The 19,601-nt window shown below is 40.3% G+C and overlaps 1 protein-coding gene across 2 annotated transcripts in view; it reads left to right on the top strand.

The window, feature by feature from the left end:
* The first annotated feature begins 842 nt into the window (after positions 1-842).
* The window catches only part of nr3c1 (nuclear receptor subfamily 3, group C, member 1 (glucocorticoid receptor)), a 40,499-nt gene continuing 21,740 nt past the window's right edge, over positions 843-19,601 (top strand). Inside the window, exons 1-2 of one of the 2 annotated variants that reach the window (XM_027165152.2) lie at positions 843-1,331; positions 3,580-4,721. In XM_027165152.2, coding sequence (XP_027020953.2) covers positions 3,589-4,721 — 1,133 coding nt within the window. In that variant the 5' untranslated portion in view covers positions 843-1,331; positions 3,580-3,588. The remainder of the gene's footprint in view (positions 1,332-3,579; positions 4,722-19,601) is intronic. The other variant, XM_027165153.2, reaches the window with a different exon arrangement.

Below are 19,601 nucleotides of genomic sequence, written 5' to 3'. Positions count from 1 at the left end.
GTGCATCTATGATGCAACATAACTGTGGTTTTATTGCGTTACTGTATGTTGTTCCGGGTGTATGTTGTTCTCATGACACTGCTGACAGACATGGTCTGGCATTGGTTTATTATCTGATATAGATGAACGAACCATGTTTTTGTTGGTTTGCTTGTTTGTTTCTTGTTTTTTGTTTTGTTTTGTTTTTTGTTTTCCGTTCATATACAAGCAGATTCCCAGCACATTAAAAATATCATATTAGTTATAAACAATGAATACAATATCTGGGGGCAAGGCAAATAATCACTGACGAGGTGGAGCGATATGGAGTTGATTAGTTTCCTATAATTGCATGTTCTGAAGAGTTTAATACCTCTTGAACCACAGCAATTACAGTGAATTCATTTTTAAAAAAATATTATTAAAAAATAAAACTCATTCGTCTCTTATTATTAAGTATATTTCATGTTGTGGAACGTCTGCGAAACAAGTTAGTTACGTATTAGGTAGTTAGGTATTAGTTTAATCTATTTAGATTAGATAGTTAGCAGAGATGGGGGACTCGAGTCATATGAATTGACTCGAGTGTGACTTAAGTTGCAAATTTGAGACTTGCTTGACAAATATTAAAAAAGGTCTCGACTTGACTTTGATTTGACATTCATGACTTGGGATTTACTTGTGACTTGCACGTGTGTGACTTACTCCCACCTCTGATATTTAGGTATTATTTGTGTTGTAGCAGGTATGAGCTTTGTGCACAGAAGCATTGTCATGCTGGAAGAAGTGAAAATGTAATTCTACAGATCTGGCAACCTTTCTGGTGTTTGACATGTTGATCAGGTTTGTTGTGCGTTTTTTGGCTTGTTTTAGACGCTTGTTCACCATCACCAGTGCCATATGACCTGGCGTAACAGAGCTCGTGTCATTATTATAAAAAGCGTACAGTTGTCATGACGCGTTATAACCATTAGGTCGCGGTGTAAGTTGTAAACACGCAGCTCTAACTGTAAAAATCTCCATTTTGAATGTTTTTATAGCAAAGTTAGCGCCTGTTCGCAGCTGGTTAAAGTTGACACAGGACTCGAGGAGTTTTATTTCTCTGATCATTCCTCGCTTTGTGATTTCAACCGGATGGGAATTTTGGATGCACGGATTTTTTTCTCCTGCGCTGTTTTTAAACTTGTAAGATTGTTGAAACGACTTTGACGGACTGGTTGGAGAAGTGCTCGGTGTTGCTAACGGCTAGCAGCAGAGGGGAAGGAATAAAAAAAACAAACAAAACACAAAATACTAAACAAAACCATGTCAGATGAGGCACCGAAACAAAACAGGAACTTAAACATCGAACGGTACGTATTGTTTAGACAGATTCAGACTCGTTTTAATAGGTGATATACCTCGGAAAAATGTTTTATCCGCATTTGAAATAAATCGGTGCTCTTTAAGCCAGGTTAGCTTAGCTTAGTATAGCTTAGCCGGGTTAGCTTAGCTTAGCTAGCTAAACTGCATTGCGTTGCCCATGACACCGTGACATTGCTGGTCTTGGTGTCATTTTGACCTTCTAATTTAAATATAGTCCAGCGTGGATTATTATTTGTATTATTATTATTTTTTTTATTATTATTACAATTGTAATGTTTACATCTGCGACATTTTCTTATGTGTGTGAGTGTATGTGCGACTCCAGTAGCAGGCCTCTTTCTTATGGTATTAGTTACAGTGAGAGCTTGTTTTTGATAACAGTAACCTGTGGCTGTGTGTAAACTAGTGCTAGTCTACTAAATAGTCTACTAAATAATCTACTCAATAGTCTACTGCACTTCTATAGCGGTTTGTTTTGAGTTAAAGGACATGTCTAGGGTCCAGTGCACTGCCTGGTTTAGTGACAGCCGTTTTATTCCCATGAAAGCTTTGTTATTGATCAGGTTGAGTCAGGTGTGTTATTGCAGGTAAACACAGGTGAGGTGAATATCATCTGTGTTTCAGAGACTTTTGCACCAGAGCGTTAGTGTTATACAAGGTGGGGAACACCACACAGTCTTACACACTCATTCACACACTACGAACAATTTAGAGATGTCAATTAGACTACAATACATGTCTACGGACTGGAGAGGAAACCGGAGGAAACCCCGGAAGCACGGGGCGAACATGCAAACTACATGCAAACAATGTCATACAAGGGGGAAAATTAGATTTGGAGATGTTCTACTTTCTCTTCTGTCGCTTCATTATTTTTTTTACGACACATCCAGTACTAGTCTTACGTTCGTCCAATTGAATGTCTCCATTTTGCATAAGCCCCGCCCCCTCATTTCTTTCCAACAGCAGCACATTATCAGCAAACATGGTTTGTTGTTCGTCTTACATGCTTCTGGTTGCGTGTATTCAGGCTCGTTATTGTCCTTTAGTTGAGAGTGGATGAAGTTTATTACTTAGTGTTTTCTAAACAGCAATTTCTACTTGCTCATTGCTAGCATAGCGCTACTTCAGACCGATTGAAGCGTCCGTCTTTATATGCCACCAGGACTTGTGTCAGATGCATCGTAGTGATCATACTGTGTGGCTCTTACCGCAACTCCAAAAAACATGCCGCGTCACGCCGTCTGTGGCATCACACTTATTCAAGTTGACAGGAATTCAGCCAGTTTACTGCTTAGTTAGTACACAAAGCTGCTGTCATATAATATTGGGGGTGTGGTAAGTCTTAAAAGCTATTGGCAGTTGTGTAAATCAGGCCAAGTTCTCCAAACACTTCCTGTTCGTATCAATATTCCAAATCAAACTTAAAAGAAATTTGGTGTCACCTAATTACACCCTGTTCCATGTAAACACATGATGTCATTATTAATGTTCCCGAAAAAGCGTTTCCACTCCAACGGTACAAAAGGTATTGTGTATTTGGTTGTTTATGGGTCATGCATATGCAAGTTTTGTGCACTCGTGACCTACATTGCTTTTTTGTTATGCAAAAGCATAGAGTCAGCTCAAAAATTATTGACATCCTCCATGTTGCCAGTAGTTTTTGTGCTATATATTAGCTGAATCCTCCCCTGGAGAGAGGAACAGCACAGAGTCCCTTTTTGTGGTGTCCAGAACAGATCATCTTTTGCAATATCTGCCCCTTCTCATGCTTTCTCATCGGGCTAAATATTGACAGTATTATTTACTGCTAGCATTTGAAATTAGGGTTGTGGTTGTGTTCTGGGATATTTAATTAATTTGAAGAAAATCTTAATTCATTTTGCATTAATCTAAAAATATTATTGGGGTGCCAATATTTTTGGTTCTTTTTTTGTTTATATGAAAGTTTTATTTTTGTTACAGCAGAGGTAAGTAGCTTCTGTTCATGTTTCCGTGGAACAATTTAAGCAGTCTGTTTCTTTTTTTGTGTCATAATTTTTTGCCCATACTCTTGAAGGGTGCCAATAATTTTGGAGTTAAAAGCAGCTCAGGAGTATGAGCAAAATTGAGCAGAAGAATTATAAAAAATTATATTATGTAAAATATTATATGTTCAGATGTCAAAGAGCACCATCTTTCTGGTTTGTGGTTTTAAAGCTGTTTTTTTTGTGTGTGTTTTGGGTTCCACCACAGCAGTGAAACATGGAGCCAGGAAGTGTGAAGAACGGCACTAAGAGAGATGAGCCTCTGATACCGCTGAACTTCAGCGAGAGCCCAGCTGAGGGAGTTTTGCACAACGGAGCACGCAGCGCCATGTCATTTGCCCCAACCACTGTAGTGCCTCCTGTCAGCCCGCTGTTGCAGCCAGTTACTGGAGATCTCCCCAATGGTGTGAGCAACACCCCCCCTCTGGAGGACATCACCATCACTTTACCGTCCCCTCTGGAGCTCTACGTGGAGGACCCAGACCTAAAAATGGTTGGGAAGGACTTGAGGTCTCTGCAGTCCTATCAGCAGCAGTCCTCCCTGGGGCTTTACAGCATGGGGGATAATTTCTCCCGTCTGGAGGCTAGCATTGCCGATCTCAACAGCTCCTTGCCGACTATGGACTCCTTAATCGGAGGAGGGGATCCCACTCTTTCCCCTCTAAAAAATGAGGACTTCTCACCAATGGGGAATAGGGACATGGATCTAGAGCAGGATCCTTTCGGGAAAGATGCAGACACCGGTACACCGAAGCTCTTCAGTGAGAACACCATGGACCTCCTGCAAGAGTTCGGCTTGCCCGAGTCACCCACAGATTTCTACGTGGGAGATGACGAGTTCCCTCCGTTGGTCGACGACTCTCTGCTCGGAGACATAGTTTCTGACAAGGACTCTAAGGCTGTAGACATGTTGAGCCCCACCACCACCACTGTCAGTAACATCAACGGTGCAGCCGTTTCTCCTTCCAGCATATCCACAGGCAGGCCGACCCTGGTGATCAAGCAGGAGAAGGAGCCCATGATCCAGCTGTGCACCCCGGGTGTCATCAAGCAGGAGAACGCCAGCGGGAGAAGCTTCTGTCAGGTGACCTCAGACCTCTCGAACCCAGTGAGGAATGTTTCCATCGCCATCTGTGGCGTCAGCACATCAAGCGGTCAGAGCTACCACTTCGGAAGCCCGGTGTCCAGCGGCAGCCAGCAGAAAGATCAGAAACCTGTTTTTAACGTATACACACCACAGGCTACAGACGACGAGTGGGGCCGAGGATTCAGAAACACAAACAACGCCATGCAGCAGAGAGCGAGCAACAGCTTCACTGCCACACAGAGCTTCACCACCAACTATGCCAGGTAAGAACAGATCTGTCTTATCTAGTGTGTGTGTGTGTGTGTGTAGTGTGCTGCTTTCATTACGAAAGTGGATGGAAAAAGTTAAACGTTAAATGTTTTATACTTTTAAATAGAGCAAAGAGAGAAAGTTAAGTTGTAACACCTAGAGCCTGGAGAAATGTCTCTTTATAGCTTTCCAGACTTTTCCTAACACGCTGTAGCAGCAAAACAAATCGAATCACGTTTGATTTCGATTCGTTATTTTGACTCATAGACTCATAGAGTTTCTCATCTAAGCTGACGTTAGCTATCCAACCCCCCCTGCCCCACCCTTAACCGAATCATAACCTAGAGTCAAAAATAAGTAGATTTGCACAGACCGAATGTCCGCGGATGTTTTCGAAATAACTAAACCTTCAACATGTGCCGTATGTGAAGCTTTGCCAGTACTTGGCTGGATGCCACCTCGGCTGTTTACTGTTACTGTTCACCTTAAGCTAATGCACTTTGCAGAAAGGAAAGGGTTGGACAGTCGGAATCAAAAAACACGCCGCTTGCGTCGTCTCCACGTTTGTTTATTTCAGCCAAGTTTCAATCAGTTTACACCGACTGGGATAGCTTGCAAACAATAAACAAGCCCGAACCAGTCCCGTACACTGGTATCTGTGGTGAATGAGAAGAAAACAAAAGAGTGCAGTTTGTTTCCTCTGAATGTGCAGTCAGGAAATAAAGAGGTCAAATATCAGACAAAGTGGGTTCTGATGCAAACTGTACCAACTTCTTCACCTACGTGAGCTTTTTTTTTTTATCGGCTTTCAGCCTCCCACACTCGTTTTCACACGGCTGTAATAAAGGTTTCGGTGCGATAGATAAAGATTTTTGCTCTTCGACACTGCACTTTTTTTTCATACTTCTCATCGCATATGTTTTTTTTTAATAATGGTAAAAACTAATTGCAAGATTGCACCAAAAAAAATAAAAAATCTCACTTTGCTTAACTGTGGATATTTAAATCAGTGCGCATTCTAATTACTGTCGGTTTTTGTCCGTATTAAAGCTAACAATCTTGCTGGCAGCCTCGGAGCACGACTACAAACTCAGTAGTTTTTTTCTTCAGTACGAATATTTTTGAGAAGCTGTCTCTCTCTCTCAAATGATTCTGATGGCTGATTGGATCAGCGATACTCGGTGTGATTACACGAGTCACTAAACCCGAAACTGCAAACGGGATCTCAGAATTGTTTGAATACCAGAGCAGAAAACCTTTTTTTTTTCTGTTGTTCTATCACTTTACATTCTTTCAGGATTATGTATAATATGTTAGAGTATTTTTTCTCTTCACGATGAACATTTATACCGGAGGATGAATCAGTGTATCCCGGATTAACTGTCGTAACCCCCACTACTGTTACAGGGTGCCAAAATTTATGATGGCTTACAAATAATCTCTTGAATAACGTGGCACCAAGACAACCTGTAGCGTCAAGTTCTCCTGTCCAAAAGTCACACCCCAGGGTTCTAGTTGTTCTCTCTGCCTGCTAGGATTTTCTTGTTCGAAAGTTTGCCATTACCTGCAAATCTCAGTAATAATTGACAGCAGAGCTTTTAAGAAGATAGAACGGCAACCGACATGATGTCTGATAATAAGCACCTGGATTTCTCTCAGTCAAAAGTGATTTTCAAGAACACACACACACACACACACACACACACACACACACACACACACTCTGACCTTTGTGTACTGTTAGAAAAAACACTAAGTTCACTGTTTACAGTGCATATTAATTAAATAATATTCACACTGCAGTGTCTGTACTGCTTCGAGTCTGCAGGCCATTCGAGACACACCCTTTCGCTCACAAAGCCATGTCAGGCTGAAAATAAACGCCAGAGCGCCTGTGTGAGACGCCACCCCAGAGCGGGGAGTTGTACATCAGGAATTTTGTCGCCGTGCCAACAAGGAAGCGACTAGGAAAAAACACTGACCGGTTCGCTAATGACTGCACAGGATTGATTCAAGAGATGAAGGAGATAACGACACTCCCTACTACAGACACGTTATTTATAGTTCCAGTGATTATATCAGGGTTTACACTGAAAAGTCCAAAGCTGCAGACGTTCACCTTTTTGCAAAACGAACATGCAAAAGAGAGAAAGAGAGAGAGAGAAATCTCATCAGGAGGCAGTTCAGGGTCAGAAATAACGCTACAGAAGTCCCCGGTTAGCCACAGAGTCAAAAAGCTGCAGCTTGGGAGTTCAAGGTCCTTCCGAAGCTCGGAAGAATTAAGCTTCAAGTACAGTATGGAATCACACGATATACCATGTCAGCGGAAAGCTAGCGTCCGTGGATGGACAAGTCATTTATAAAACGAAATAAAGTAACAGAGAAATGTTATACAGTATTACTTGTAGTAGCATAATGTGAACTAGTTCTCTACTTCTTCAGTAACTGAGTATTTATCCTAGTTGCTGACCTTCACAACGCGAAAAACAAGTCTGCAAAATAGTAGTCGGCGGTTTTTTTACGTTTAACCAGGAAGTTGACGGTTATATGTATCAGCTCCTGTTTTGCAGATCGGCGATGCTATCACCCGTGGCTTTAGGTGTGTTAGGCTCCACCTAGTGTGTGAGCCAGATACTGCAGAGGGTGCGGCCTGACATACGCACGTGCGGCATGTCCGAGTCGCAACTAATATTTAAAAAAACAGGTTACCGATACCGCCATCTGTCGTCCCTTTATTTTTGCGTCATTGGTGTGGAGAACTGTTAATGACTGGGGGAAGTAGGGGGTGGAGCCGGTAAAGTCACCCTGATAAACAACACGCCGTTTCGTTTGGTCTTAATGACATAAACCTCTGCTCGTGTTTTCGCTGCTTTATTCGTTTGGTGGCACGGACAAGCAGAAGGATCAACGAGCAAGCTAGCACATTCGTCAGAATCTTTCATTTGTACGTCCCGAGTCTAAAGCGTACGCTAACTAATTCTCTTAATGCAAACCGTCCTACTGAACACCAGATGACGACTCGGCTGAAGCGTGCGCTGAGATTGGTAGCAGCAGGTGGTGGGATTCAAAATGAGTTGCTGTTGTTACAACACTGAGATGTGTTACATCACCATGAAGTGTGTTTAGTTGAAGCATGGGCTATATGTAAGACAGAGATGTTTGTTTTGGGAAAGTCATTCTTGTTATTATTGGTATATCTGTCTGAACGTCTGTCTGTCTATGTATATATCTGTCTGTCTCTGAATATGTAGGCAAGGCAAGTTTATTTGTATAGCACATTTCATACACAGGGGTCATTCAAAGTGATTTACATAGAAATTAGAAAACAGTTTATAAAAGAGAAAAATAAATATATATGAAAAATAAGAAACACGATAAAATCATAACAAAAACAAATAACAATTAAAGAAATTAAATGTGATTTTAATAAAAACTGTTTAAAATATGTTAAAAAAAAATAAAACAGGAATAAAAGTGATTTGGATAAAAAGTGCAGTCAGTGTGAAGCAGCACAGTCAGTGTGAAGCAGCACAGTCAGTGTGAAGCAGCACAGTCAGTGTGAAGCAGCACAGTCAGTGTGAAGCAGCACAGTCAGTGTGAAGCAGCACAGTCAGTGTGAAGCAGCACAGTGCTCACTCAGTAAATGCAGAGTTAAACAGATGTGTTTTTAATCTTGTTTTAAAAGTGTCTACTGTTGAAGCACATCTGATCTCTTCTGGAAGCTGATTCCAGCTATAGGTGGCGTAATAAATAAATGCTGACGCACTTTGTTTTGAGTGAACCCTTGGTATCTCTAACTGACCTGATCCTAATGATCTTAGTCTGCTTGGTTTATATTCAATTAGCATGTCTGTAATGTATTTTGGTCCTAAGCCATGAAGTGATTTATAAACCAGTAACAATACTTTAAAATCTATTCTAAATGTAACTGGAAGCCAGTGTAAGGACCTGAGGACTGGAGTGATGTGCTCAGATTTTTTGGTTCTGGTCAGAATTCTGGCAGCAGCGTTCTGTATGAGCTGCAGCTGTCTAATGGTCTTTTTGGGGATCCCAGTAAGGAGTCCATTGCAATAATCCACCCTGCTGGTGATGAAAGCATGAACAAGTTTTTCTAAGTCCTGTCTTGAGACAAAACATCTAATTCTGGCTATATCTCTGAGATGGTAGTAAGCTGATTTGCTTATCGCTTTCACATGTATTAATCTGTCTTTCTTTCTGTCTGCTTATATGTCCTTGTATGTCTAACTGTCTGTCTGTATATGTATTTATCTGTCTGTGTGTCTATTTTTGTTGTTAAAAAATACCTAGTAGACATGAAATCTGCTTGTTTGTGGCTACTCGGTCTACCGATTTGTCCACACGCTTTTTAAACAAAAGGGTAAAAACTGGGTTTTAAAATTAAAACCTAATTTATGTTAAAGTCTAAAATGAAGAGCGTGTCAGTAGTTCAGGAAAACCTGCAGTGACGTGATTTACCACCATATCTCTGATGTCTGGTTATATGACTCAGTCCTGGTCTGAACACGCTGTGTGTTTTTAGACACAAAGACAGTTACTGATGTGTCGAACTGTGTTACTGTGACATTTGAGGTTATACTGTTCTCTGATGTGGAGTTTAAACTGTGTCACGGTTTTAGTGTTTCAACGGCACGTGCTTTAATTTTCTCGATATTTAAGCGCCGTATAATCGTACGCCGTTCACCAGATATCATCGTCCTTAGCGAAACATAATGACCGAGCGATTATTTTAGGTGAGGCATACGATTCTTTAAGGGAGAACCTTTAGCATGCCGGATCATTTGTGTGGCTCACACGTGCGCAAAGGTTGTTTCAGTTTCCTCCATTTTTAATAGACGGCGTTTTGATTATCCTCCACTAACAAAATGAAAAGGATTTGATTTATTTATAGAATAGTTGTTAGGAAAGTTGGGAAGCTCTGTAAAAAGCCATGCAGTCTGTAAATTCATCATAACCAGATAGGAGCTGTTAGATTGAAGGAAAGCAGTCACACTCGTGTGGTGGCTCACGGCCAGCAGCAGCAACAGATGGTGAAACAGAAGGGTGGACTCATCTTAAGTGTTCATGTGGGCTTGATTATCTGGCCTTTTTGGTGCGCAGGATCCGAGTGGGAGTCAGGTTTTGTGTTTTCGCCGGTACATGCGTGACATTTAACGCCACACTAGACGCCGCTCAGAAGCTTAATGGCTTGGGGTCAGACAAGGCAGTGCGTTCTCACGCACACAATCACAGCCAGACTGGTTTTACATGCTTGGGATTGTTATTTGCACGTTTGCTTCGAGGCATCATTTTTGACTCTTATTTGGCTCGGACGGCGTGTCTCGGGTCGAATCAGGTGAATTTCATGCGTAGATGAGCTCCAGCTCGAGCGATCCTCCCTCACACACATGAGTGTATCCTGACTCATCTGCATGACTCTGCCGGCCTGAGCCACCTCTCCTTCAGATCCGCATCCAGCTAACGTCTTCTTTTGTTTGCTGTTTTTATTTATTTATTTACCCTTCTTCTTGCTGTTTGCTTTTTGCCCTGCACGGGTTCTCCTACGGCCAACCGCACACCTATTTAACCGGTCAACAGATGAGAACTTTGGACTGTTTGGAGCGGTCTAGCTAAAGTGATACTGCACATGCTGCATGTGAGATTAAGGATGAACCACAGCTTCATGAATCATCGTTATGTAGCTCGATACCCGAGTCCTCCTTATTCGTCACACATGTTCGTTTCAAATTAAACATTGTAAGCTCATAATCCAACTATTCCTACATACTCCTATGGGGATAAAGATGCAGTCGCAACATGTTTGAAACAAAAGACCGTAGAAGACTTTCTTTTTTCACATCTACATTACAGCACAGTAAAATTCTTTCATCTCATGTCTCAGCTTTTAGAGGTTGGGGTCAGAGCACAGGAGCAGTGATGCATAAGGGCCTCGCTCAAGGGCCCAACAGTAGCAATTTGGCAGCGCTGGGGCTTGAACCCTGATCATCCACCCCGAGCCGTAACCACTTGAGCCACCGCTGCCCTATAAACACGTTAATCAATAACTATTCAGCCGCAGCATGTCGCATTTCAGCATGTTTCGCTGCACAAATGGATTTTTGTTTGTAAATTCAATTCAATTCAAGTTTATTTGTATAGCGCTTTTTACAATAGACATTGTCTCAAAGCAGCTTTACAGAACATAAACATAGAGCAGAAGGTAAACATAATTAATGATAAAGAAAATAACAAATAATAAAAGTAAAAGAATTGACAGAATAAAAATTCTAGATTATTATTAGATATATATATATATAGTTCACAATCTGTATGTATTTATTCCCCTATGAGCAAGTCTGAGGTGACTCAGGCAGCAGTGGCAAGGAAAAACTCCCTTAAATTGGTAAAGGAAGAAACCTTGAGAGGAACCGGACCCAAGGGGGAACCCATCCTCATATGGGTGACACTGGGGGTGTGATTGTAATATACAGTCAGTTAAATGTTGTATTGGTGTAAGGATCATGGACTTCAGATCTCCTTAGTATCACAGAGTCTAACTGGAGATGTCTCAGGATTCTTAGAGTAAAAAAAATAATGTTTGTTTACATTATAAGCTTACTAATAATACTCCCAATTGTAACACACCTGGGCGTAGGTGCAGTCTGTAACATCTAGTCATCTTCATTGTTCTACTATTAAATGCCTCGAGTTTCAGTGGAAAGTTTTCACACCGTAGTTCCTGGACGGTGCATTGACAGGAATGGCGATGGTACGCAGGTCATGCTAGGTAACAAAGGCAGGGATCAAAGCAGTCAGTCTGCTTAAAGATGTCCGAAACATCACACTTCGTATCATAAACTTAAAGAACCAAATGTAAAGGTGAGTGCGGTGCGTGTTTGTGAATGCCTGATATTATCTCAGGTTAATAAACGGTCTTATCACTAGCTATCATTACTTAGAACTGTTTGTGTTTTTATGGTATTGCTGGTGAACATAGAAGGACTGCTGGATGGGCGGGGCTTAGAAAAACCTGTCACGCTGTGCAAACAAACTGACATAAAGATAGACATTCTATTAGTAGTACCTATTAAACAAAATACCAATTAAAGGATTATAGTATAGCGGTTACCATCGGACCGTCAGTTGGTTCCATTTTTAAACAGTTTCTCCTTTTCAGATTTTTTATTAACACTCCGTCTTAAAAAAAAATACTCAGGAAAGAAATGTTTCACCGTAAGATTAAAGAGATCAGGAGCCGAACATTTTGTTACATACACACGAATATCCCTGTCTTTTTTTGGTTTTTTTTTAGCATATTAGTTGCGATTTCATAATCACTTGGTTTTCTAGCTGAGGAGCTGGTATGATGTGGGTGTGGTGTGAAAGAGTCCTTTTCGAATTCTGAGAGATATTAAAACGTCGGCGTTTTTATTGTTTTTATTTACCTTGTCATATGACACACTGAAATCTGGTTGTTCTGTGAGTTGTTCTCTCCATTCACATTTTTCATTTATCTCATTGAGCCTCTTTGAACCCGTCCATGCCGTCTGGGTGGGCGGGGCATATTGTCCGTCTCCTGTCACTCAGACCGACACTAGCCAGTCGGGCCATCTGTGAGCGCATGTATGCGGAATAAGGCAGAAAGAGCTTTCCTTCATGTGTTGCGTAACACCGTGAAACTCCTCGCTGTTTGGGAACTCCTCTGAGGGATGCAGTAGCTTAATGGTTAAGGTGTTGGACTACTGATCAGAAGGTTGTGAGATCAAATCTCAGCTCCAACAAGCACCCATTTCTGGGCTCTTGAGCAAGGCCCTTAACGCTCAGTTGCTCAGTTGTAGCTCAAAAATGAGATAAAATATAAGTCATTCTGGATAAAAAGGCATCTGCTAAATGCAATAAGTGTTTAAAAGGTAACCATTATTTGTGAGCAGGGAGAAAAACATCAGCGAAAAGCTTTTAGTTTTGGTTTAATATTTGTTATTTGTGTATATGTAGGATTTAGTGCAGGGTTTCCCGCAGCGCTTTTCAGTTAAGGCGGCCCACCTAAGCTCGGAAACCCTACCGCCTTAACTAGGTCGTCCAAAAACAAAAAATATTCCGCTGCACAAAAGGCCGTCACCCTAACGCCTTAACTAACAAATTTTCTGTGGAAAACCCTGCAGTGTCAATGATTATCAGCTCAGTCACTCATTACATGACTAACTACTTGCTTTTCCTTTCTGTTTACTCCGTGTATTGATAGTTAGCTGGAGTTCATCTTTAATAGTGCAAGTTGTACTAAATAAGTGTTAAAATGACCAGTGGCGGCTGGAGCGGTTAAGGCTCAGGCTTTCAATCAGAGGATCAGAGGATCAGGGTTCAAGCCTCAGCACTGAGCACGGCCCCAAACCCTCTGTGTTCCAGGGGTGCTGTATCATGGCTGACCCTGTGCTCTGATCCAAGTTAAGACATGTGAAGAAAGAATTTCACTGTGCTGTATGTCTATGTAACAAAAATAACTTCTTCTTCTTCTTCTTCTTCTAAAATGTCTTAAACCGGCATTAAAAAAGCATTGAACCGAATTTACAGACTGGTGAAGTGCAAGAGAACACGTCAGGCACGTAGAGCTTCATTTAAGCGCACATAAATAGGGAAACATAGCTTGTCTGTCTCTGTAGAGAAGTGTGCTAACTGGACCGTAACGCTGAATCTCACAGGCAGGGTTTCAGAGGACGTATAAAAATAAAGGAATCAACTAAAGCAACCGAAATTTCAACCACAGTCGAGCTGGCCGTGTTCATTCGAGGCACAGGCGAACAACAAAGGTTGTTGTTTTCACAGCGTGATAAATCTATACCGAGGCCCTGTGGCCAAAATCGCAAAATAATTGGAACTAATCATTGAATTCTAATCAAAGGAATTAATTTATAATGCAAATCTAACGACTTCTCATTAATCTCCAAATGCGAATCTTACATTTCACATAACCGACATCGAGCCATCAAGAGGCGGCAGGAAATGAGGCTAATAAACCACACTTTTGAATATTCCTCCTACAGAATTAAACAGATTATTATCTAATTTCTTCAGCATGAGCTACAGACATGCGGCGATGTCGAACGGCGTTGCCATGACGAGGCGATCGATTAACGTCAACCGACGTAAACAGGAAACGTGGCACAATTCCAAAGTACATCATGTACAGGGTTCAAGCCCCAGCACTGCCATATTGTCACTGTTGGGTCCGCGTATCAAATTTAGCAGGATCCTTTAAAGACAGACATCACCACACAACACAAAGTCAGCCATGTTGGATTTTGCATGTTAAAAGATAAATTATTTCTGATTGGATTCTGACGTGTCCGCAAGCAGCCGATAGGTTTCGATTTTAGAATTTTGTGCTTATTTAAATTAAGCATTCTTATATTTTTACGTTCAAGTTTACAAGTTTAGTTTAGATTTTCGGTCTGATTTAATTCAGACGTATACAGTAGTTTACAGCAAAAAAAAAAAAAAAAAACTTTATTGACAATTTTGTTTCTTGTAGTAATCTTCATTTAAACAATGTATCTCGACAACCAAACCGAGTGACGTAGCGCGAGCGTGATCAATTCTTGTAGCGTTTAACCTAAACCACTCACACTACGAAATCTTATGAGGATGTTGGTGCTGAGAAGTGAAACGTGCACGATGAAGTAAGTGCAGCGGTAGTTTGCATGTTGCAAAACACCAGCGTCATGGGTTTGAAATCCATGCTCCTATTATTGGATGTTAAAAAAAATAAATTGTGTTAATGTTACTGAACTGTTTTAATAATTTTATCACGCGGGACAGATGTACACATTTGAACGAAGTACATTCGGCTAGCTTTATTTTATTTTTGTATTCATTTCTTCTATTTTATTTCTTTTGAATTTTTTAAAATTTTATTTTTTATTAGTTTAAACAGTGTTGGCGCTAGGAGTTCAGGGGAAATAAAAAGTGAAACCATTGCAAATAAACACAAAGTTCTCACCTCACAGACCTCAAGTCTTTTATCTGCTCGATCTCTACATTTAGCGTCATTTTCTTTTCTTTTTTTTTTTCTTCTTCTTTTTGTTAGATTTGGCCTCAAAACGTTTTGTGTTCCCTTTTCACCCGCTTAATGAGCCGATAGTAGATTTGAGTGGGAAATGAGCTGAAATCTCACACACCTGATCTACACCCAGCGCTCGGGGTCTTTTTCTTTTTCACCAGTCACAAGCACAACCTCAGCATTTTTGCCCAGGCACGTCTCACATCTGTGCAATCTTACAAGATGCCACCGAGCTCGGATTCCAGCCTTAAAAAAAAACAAAAAAAAAAACTAAATGCTACCTGAAATCCACTTTGAATAAACCGTATTTAGGAATAAAACGCAGAAGGTACAGGCACTACAGGATACTACAGTTTTTATATTTTTTGGTGCATGTGACGATATGATTGAAACTCCTACCTACTTTTAAACGTATCTCCATAGTTACGGGATTTCACACAAAAATATTCTCCTCCTCTCCCGTACCCAAAAAAACGATCAGAGGAGTCGAGCGATGTCTGAATCTGTTCTGATTGACAGTTTTGCTAATACATTCTCCAATAATAATAACAACTCTCCTCCATGATGCCCCGCCCCCTAGACTTCCATGAATTTAATGAACATTTTGACTAAAACCAACCAAAGTATGTATTACGGGTCGCATGATTTTAACATCAGCACCATTAAGCTTCCAACAACTCTCTCTCAGTCTTTTATTTAAAATTCACAGATAACGATCCGTGCTCTTTTTGTGGATGAAGCTGAATGAATAAAGACTTTGAGTTGGAAGTTTGCAAGAGCATATTATTAGAATAAATAATAAGAGTCGATAACATCTGAATAGCGAGTAGTGCTGCTTTGTGTGACGGTCTGCTTTTGAACGCCGTAAACAAATCCAGTTGATCTTAACTGAGATTAGACTCAATGCCCGGTCTAGTTATTTTGGTCTTTGTGTATAATCGCTGTTAGTCGACCGCCCACGGAGTCCGACCGTCGCCTGTCTGACCTGCTTTCCCTTCTTCTTCACAGTCGGATGACAGCAGCCCATTTTTGTTTTTAGTGCGTGTGCGCTTTGTACGCTTGCGCGTGTGTGTACATGCACTGTTAGTTTCCTGTATCCTTTCGGCTGTCTTCAAAACCACAGTTTTCTCCTGTGCAGAGTACAGTATTCAAAATAAAGGAAATACAGTGTAGGGTTGCTTGCGAAGGCATTTCAGTGGCCTGGTTATTGCATAAGGCTGACCTAGATTGCTTCATCCTAAGAGCAACGACTGGGCTTTTACAAACATTGTAGCTGTTTAACGCAAATGCAGACGTAGGAGTCGGTTACTGGGAAGCCCACCGTTACTGTTCACACACACTTTAAAGTCATGCTCACAAACACACAGTCGTATGTGAGCAAACACACTTGTACACACCGGAGAACTTTCCAGGAATGAGATCATCATAAAAACAATAAATAAATAAATAAAACAATTAAGGCTGAATGAACAGAAATGTAAAGAAAAGAAAAGAGAGAAATAGTCAGCATTTTTCTGTGACTCTTATTACCCCACTCTTATTACCCCACTCTTATTACCCCACCCCCGGAAGGATAGAAGAAGCCAGTGACCTCTGGCAGATTTAAAACTGATATCTCAGGAACAGCAGGCAAAGATTTACCAAGTCGTTTGCCCTCGAGTTAAATAAGCGGCAGCACTAAATATCGCACATGACAGGAACCGAAATGCAACGCAAGCTCATTTCCTTCATTTCCCTTTAAAGAGAAGATTGCAGCATAATTACAGATCTTTTTTTTATTTCACGTGCAAGTTATCAGATTTCCATGATTTATTAAAAAAAAGAAAGTGTTTATATTTTAATACCTTTTTGTTATTGTTTAGTAACAACAAATCCTCGTAATTACGTGGAGTAAAAAAAAAGAGGAAGGGAATTTTCAAAACCTAGTCATAGTTGTGGCAGTTTCTTATTATGATGACCTACTTTCTCCTCATTTACCTGCCCTACTAGAAGAAGAATTTATTTATTCCTTTATTTATTAAGTACTGAAACTGACTTCTAAGTAAAATCCAGATCAGAGGATAATAATGTAAGTGTGTGTGTGTGTTTTATATTTAAATTTATATATATATATATATATGTGTGTGTGTGTGTGTGTGTGTGTGTGTTTATTTATTTATATATATAAAATGCAGTCACCTTGGTAGTTTGAGGGAACCCGATATACAATATTTTTATAGAAATGTACTGAAATATATGTATATAATTATATGTATATACATCTTTTTCGTGTGTGCGTGTGCGTGTGCGTGTACGTATATATATATATATATATATATATATATATATATATATATATATATAATGTGTATGTATGTGTGTGTGTGTATATATATATATGTATGTATGTATGTATGTATATATGTGTGTGTGTGTGCATGTGTATGTGTGTGTGTATATATATATATATATATATAAATATATATATATATATATATATATATATATATATATATATATATATATATATATATTGATGGCTTTATTTCTTTATTTCTTCTTTATATTGTATCTACACTGGGGCAGTAGTGGCTCAAGCGGTTAAGGCTCTGGGTTGTCTCAGCAGATTTGGATTCAAGCCCCAGCACTTCCAATCTGTCGCCATGGGGCAGTTAAGCAAGACCTTTAACCCTCACTGCTCCAGGGGCTCTGTTTCATATCTGCCCTGCACTCTGAGCCTAACCTCATTATTTGGGATATGCGAAGAAAGGAATTCCACTGTGCTGTAATGTATATCTGCCAATAATTAAGGCCTTATGCCAGAATTCCGTTGCACCTTATTTTTATTCCTTCCTTTTATTCTTTAATAATTGACTCAAGGACAGTTGTAAAAAGCATTTTGCTGCATTTCGTACCTTGCACGATTGTGTACGTTTGAGATTGAATTTAAATATTGTGTCTTCATACACACCTTTAGTGTTCTTCCTTTTGTCTTAAAGCTCAGTGTAGGAGAGTAATAACGTTCTTCACAGATTATCTTCATCACAGTGTCAGATCACATCAGCGTCATTTAGAACATCCACGTCACGGTCAGTGTTCTTCCTCACATGCCTCAGATACCAAACCGTATAACGTCGGCCAAGAGAGGAAATGGAGAGTTGAAAGCGTGCCACGCGTGAAGGATTTCTATCAAAAGCAAGGAATTTAGAGACGCTACACCAATAGAAAGGGGGAAGGGGAAGAGGCCAGAAATAGGACCAGACCACAGGCACTGATGAGTTACAACATGTACGAGGGCAGGGCAGATACCATGACACGATACACTCCACTATAAAGTATACCACTGATACAGATCAGAGATTATCATCATTTGATAATCTTTTATAATCCTCCCCAACTGTTAGAAGCAGAACATTATAGTATAATAATAATAAGAAGAAGAAGAATGTGCATTTCCTGTAGGATCAGCATGTTTGAAAGAAAGAAATTTAGAAAGGTTGAAAGAAAGCCAAGGAGAAAAGAACAGAGAGAAAATGTGTCTGTGAAAGAGAAAGAAAAATGAAAGAATGGAGCACGAAGGAGAAAGGCAGAAGAGAACGATGCCGATTGGTCAGATGGGTTATCAGCGAGAGAAATAGAGTCTGAAAGTATGTAAGAGAAGAGAATGGTAGAAGACATTCTCTTCTCTTAGAAAAGTTAGCCTTAACTGTCATGTGTGCTGATAATTGATCAAATAGCAGTAAAGTAAAATCGTATTAAACATTAGTATACTTGAGGTACATTATCAAAAGCGCTAACAGTAACCCCGCCCCCAGCCCCGCCCGCAGCCCTTGGCGCAAGCAGTTCTTAAGTCTAGACCAGCAACGTTTTGGTGCTACTTAAGAACCACTTTTCCTGGTTCAGAGCTGGTGCTTTGGCTATCGAAACAGAAAGAACTGGTTCTAAATTAGGCTCTGGCTCCGATCCAGCACTCAGACTGCTTCGGTGGAAAAGGGGCAAGAGTAAAGCAGAGCTGCCGATTGGTTGGCTGTAAAGTCTGTTGTGATGTCACAAGTGCAGCTCAAACTGACAGAAGATCTATTAATGTATTTTAAAGGGGGGAAAAATGAACTGTAATCTGTATTTAATTAAAAAAATCTAAACCTAGAATAATAATGATGATAATGGCAGTGAAGTAAAGTTCACAGAGGGATCAAAAGAAAAAGAAACAGGACACTTCTAATCTGCCGTGGTGTCTTCAACAGACTCCAGCATTGACAACCGACCTCAATGTTCATGACCTCTCTCGTAAAAAGTGGGAAAAATTAATCTCGGCATCATCCTCGAGCCCTATTGCACAATGCTTATGCACTTAAAAGCCAAACTGCCCTGCTGAAAAATCCTGCATAAACCAGCATGAATTTCATTCCACTTTTTCTTTATTAAAAAGTGATTGATTTGCAATTCTCTAGAAAGTTGTCTTGGTCTTTATTGAACTATGAATATGCACTAAGAAATGTGATATGTAACAAATGGGTTTTGTTGTGGTCTTGCAGGGATTATACTAGCATCATAGACAGCATATGTTGACCAGTACACCAGCATCCCAGGCTGGTCGGCCAGCACACCAGCAACCAGCACCTAATGCTGGACCAGCATACCACCATCCCAAGCTGCAAAACATACCAGCATGCAAAACATACCTCATGCTGGACCAGCAATGCTGGTTTTTTAGCAGGGTGTTGAACCACAAAATGATTTGACAACCAGAAATGTTTTTTTTTCCCCCAAATTCACACGTGCATTTCAGACTCGGTGTCGTTCCAGTCATAATATTATCCAACTAATGCAAGAAAGTTTCTATTGGTTTCTGTTTCTGTTTTTT

The sequence above is a fragment of the Tachysurus fulvidraco genome, chromosome 10, assembly GCF_022655615.1.
Source record: "Tachysurus fulvidraco isolate hzauxx_2018 chromosome 10, HZAU_PFXX_2.0, whole genome shotgun sequence".
In the NCBI taxonomy this organism is placed as follows: Eukaryota; Metazoa; Chordata; class Actinopteri; order Siluriformes; family Bagridae; genus Tachysurus; species Tachysurus fulvidraco.
This window is presented reverse-complemented; position numbering and strand designations above follow the sequence as displayed.